The following is a 4351-nucleotide window of genomic DNA, read 5'->3' as shown; positions in this document are numbered from 1 at the left end:
TTTTTGGTTTTTTAAATATGCTAACCTAATAACAAATCAATAAGATATTCTTTATCGATTTTTTATCATTATCAGTTCGATTTTCGATTTACCCAATAAGAAAATGTCTGTAAAATATTATATGTCTTCTCACTTCTCTAAGTGCTTTGATATAGTAATATAAGGAAGATAATGAGAACTTACATCAATAAGAGAAAATATAGTACGAAGGTTATAATTACATGTTACCACCAGAACATAGTATGAATTTTTTTATATTAATCAAATTACGGATCTTTACAAACTTGTAAATGCTACAACATACAATAACAAACTAAAACTAAAATAAAATAGTCCAACAGGATTAAAACTAAAACTAAAATCAAATAGCTGCAATTGTGAACCCCGTACTTTAATCTTTAGGTTTTGAAATAGTAAAAATTAGTAAAGCGGCCTAGTGTGAAGTTGGAAGAATACTAATAATTGAATATAATTATATTGTCTAATTATATATTAAATTATTAATATTTAATAATTAAATACGATAAAATAATAAATTATTACCATCTTATTGGATTATCGATTTACGCAATAACCCAATAGTAAAAATCGATACCAAATCAATAATCCAATATTTTTTAAAATAAATACAGTAAAAACCAAATAACCCAATAATATTTTTTTTAATTCGATTATGATCGATTCAATTTTTGCACACCCCTAGACTCGATGATGTTTGATGTAACCAAAGGGAGCCAATGTATAGCTGATTCGGCCGAATTCATTTAGCTTTTGTCTAGTTTATTTTAAAAATTTGTTGAATGTGTATTTTTAATTAATTTAAAAATCAGTCATTTTTAAGAATTAAACTTGTAAATCGATTAATTTAAAGTTTATTGGATATGTTTTTATTATTTAAGTTTAGTCTCAGGACCAACACTTGGCCAGCTCTTTTCACAACACAAAACACACCTTATAGATTGGTAAATGCTAATATTAGTAACAAACCAAATAATGTTTTGATAAAACATTTTAACAAATCCCTCATACACTAAGTTTTACCCATAGTCATGGTAACCAACAGGTTAAAAAGACATTGAAATTGATCTAAAGATAAATAAACAGTCTAAAGAAAACATCCATCTCTTAATGAACCATACACAAAACAAAAAACTTATCCTTAACAGATATGTAGTCATCTAGTACCAAAATTGTTGATTTAAATTCAAAATATATTCTTATGAAATCGGTGTATGATCTTAGAACCAGTTTGCTAACACTTACTCTTCTTCAACTATTCTTCCCTTCTCACTGACATAGATACCATCCAAAAACTTACGGATATCTTTGTTTTTCACATGGCATTTCTGTCAAAAGAAAGAGAGTGAGTTTAGTAAACATGCAGAACTGTATGTATGTATGTATGAATGAATGGACATATATAGAGGGGAAAAGATATGGGAGTTTTACTTGATTTATGAGGGCAGCAGACCGAGAAACAAGTTCGATGTCATTTCCATCCAATACCAATTCATCCTTAACTTTTTCAGAACGGACAACTGTAACCCCATCAAGCATATCGACTTTCCTTACCTGAAAGCAAAGAAGTTAGTTCCTTACTAACCTGCACTAATATCTCAAAGGTAGACTCTTGTCCATCGATAAACTTTTGTGACAGACACACATATAATGGAGCATTTTAAGCACCATAACATTATTCAAACAAGAAATGTTATAGACTACTGCAAAGTGATTCCCATAGTATGGTGACAAAGCTAGACTCAAGGAAGCAATTTAATTCCAACAATGTAGCAAAATATTATAAAAACTTAGCAGCAGAAGAAATTAAAAGAGCACATCAATACATCAAGGCGGCTTTGTATAATAATGTCATTCCTTATGGTATGAGGCTTAAAGCATCTTCAATTATATTAAGACTCAAACATCCCTACATTCATCTATTGATTGCACTTCCCTTCTTTACTAGCTACAAGTATTTCAATCAAGATCCTCTAGTTCCTCGCGTTTGAGGTAAAGCAGAGGCATGAATAGTTAGTCACAAACTACTTCACTTCATAGAAACAATAACCCAAACAATAGTACAATAACATTGTCTAAGTGCACGTCCCTATTTAGACGTTAAAAGACACAAATTTCAGCCAGACGACGAATCATAAGAGCATTGTTCAGTGCTAATAGAGGCCGCTTAAAAATGAATCACACCTACAATATACAGCTGTTATAGCATCCAAAATACACCTAAGTTTTAATATCTGCCAACCTAATTTCTCAAACCTCTCAATTGCAAAACAAGGCAATTGATAATTTAACATACAGTTGAGGATAACTAAGCTGTAAAAAGTCCTCTTTAATTTCGAAAAGCAACAAAGTCGTATTTTAACGGAATTTCCATTTTGCTCTAGGAATTTACTCCACATAGACAATAGAGATATTAGCAGTTAAATACATCAACTTTATATGCAAATCCCCTGAAAATGCACCACAGAAACAATAATCACTCTGTCTCGATTTGTTTGACATGTCTAAGACCATATTAAAAGGCATTTTTTGGTACATTTAACATATACTGAATTCAAGACTAACAAGATTCGAAAGTTCTATTCTAAGTCAAAATAGGCCAAACAAATCGAAACGGAGACAATGGTATACAAAGCAATAGCAAATAAAACACAATTTTTTTTGAAGAAACAGCAAGAAAGGGTACCTTTTTCTCGCCGAGAAAGTTCCTAATCTCAATAGACTTGTTCCCACCGGAGATTGAAGCATTGATAGGAAAATGTGCATACACAAAACGCATTTTGTAACGGTATCCTTTAGTAACACCAGTGATGAGATTTTCAACGTGACTAAGTGCAGTTCGAATAGCAGCAGTAGTCTTCCGAGATCCAAACCAAGCATCAATTTTGAGCTTTTTCTTACCGGTCTCTTCATCCTTTATGAGCTGAAAATCAAGGTTCAAGTGCTTGAAATTGCGAGTCAGCTTTCCTCTAGGTCCTTCAACTTCAATTTGCTTTGCTTTTACCTTGATAGTTATCCCGTCAGGGATATCCATTGTCTCCGATGAGAGTATAGTCTTCATTCTTCTTCTATCTCTCGGCGATTCTGTGGAGAATCAGAAACCCTAGAAAAATGGGAATTTAGTCGCCATTTGGGTCCAAAGTAGAGCTCCGAATGACAAGCCCAATTCATAAAGGGAAGAAAAAATTAAGGCCCAATGTCCTTCATGGCCTCAAGTCATGGGCACTTTTGACTCATTTTTTCGTGGAATATAAGTTTATTTTTCGGGAATTCTTACATACAGCCACTCAAAAATAGTTAAATAATGCTTCATATTTATAGTTTTCTAATTATGATTCGTAACTAGGTGAATTTTATATATATATATATATATATATATATATATATATATATATATTTGTCGAACTAATATGTATATCTGTCAAATATTTGTATATATGTAACTAATATACATATGTATTTGTATATCTGGGGGAGCGAGATTGGGAGAGGGAGGAGATAGACGAGCGATATTTGGGAGAGGGAGGAGAGAGGCGAGCGAGAGAGTACATAGAGAGGAGAGAGATGAACTGTATATATATATATATATGTTAGATAAATGTATATATAGTTGATATACATATGTATTTGTATATCTGGCGAGAGCGATTACGAGAGGGAGAGGAGAGAAGTGAGGGAGAAAGGTCAAAGAGAGGAGAGATACTAATTATATGTGTATATATGTCATATAATTGTATATATATGTATAATTTGTAGTTGTATATGTATAAAAGAGGACAAGTGACGTAATTAAAACTAAAATTAAGCTGCGACCCGTATTAATTCAAACTATAGCTATATTAGCTAATTAACTAGTATGTGTTTTCTTTTCCGCATAATTTTCCCTTTATGTTTTCCCATCATATTGTTTGACAAGGTATATTTTGTGCTCTAAAAGAATTTATGTCTCACCGTGCATAAGTTCGATTGTTAAGGACAAAAGTGAGACATAAGTTTGAATGTTAAGGACAAAAGTAAAAATTGATCTAAGTAGGTTGGTTGCAAGTTGTTGGCAGTGTGACATTCATATTCAGTTATATTATTTTACTATCTATATATATATAATCGGTACCTTATTTCATACTAAGATTTCTTAGATGTCTTAACTAAGATTTCTTCATTTTAGATACCTTATGTAAGGTCATGATATGTCATTTTGTCACTTTTTTTTACATTAAACAAAAATATGATGGTGAGTGTGTTTCACCCGTAAATGATGTGTAAAATATCAAATTAAATGAGGACACTTGTCATTTTGTTCAAATCTTTAGGAGATGCATCTTTAGGAGATGCA

General features: G+C 31.5%; 1 protein-coding gene across 1 annotated transcript; it reads right to left on the bottom strand.

The window, feature by feature from the left end:
- Positions 1–981: 981 nt before the first annotated feature.
- LOC107026822 (60S ribosomal protein L9-1) lies at positions 982–3168 on the bottom strand. The gene is made up of 3 exons (XM_015227911.2): positions 2705–3168; positions 1450–1572; positions 982–1346 (listed from the first exon to the last, which is right to left on the bottom strand). Exons 1-3 carry the CDS (start codon positions 3077–3079, stop codon positions 1260–1262), a joined length of 585 nt encoding a protein of 194 aa, XP_015083397.1. The 5' UTR covers positions 3080–3168; the 3' UTR covers positions 982–1259.
- Positions 3169–4351: the final 1183 nt, after the last annotated feature.

This window comes from Solanum pennellii, chromosome 8 (genome assembly GCF_001406875.1).
Source record: "Solanum pennellii chromosome 8, SPENNV200".
In the NCBI taxonomy this organism is placed as follows: Eukaryota; Viridiplantae; Streptophyta; class Magnoliopsida; order Solanales; family Solanaceae; genus Solanum; species Solanum pennellii.
The sequence above is the reverse complement of the archived record's forward strand: the minus strand, read 5'-3'. Positions and strand labels throughout refer to the sequence as shown.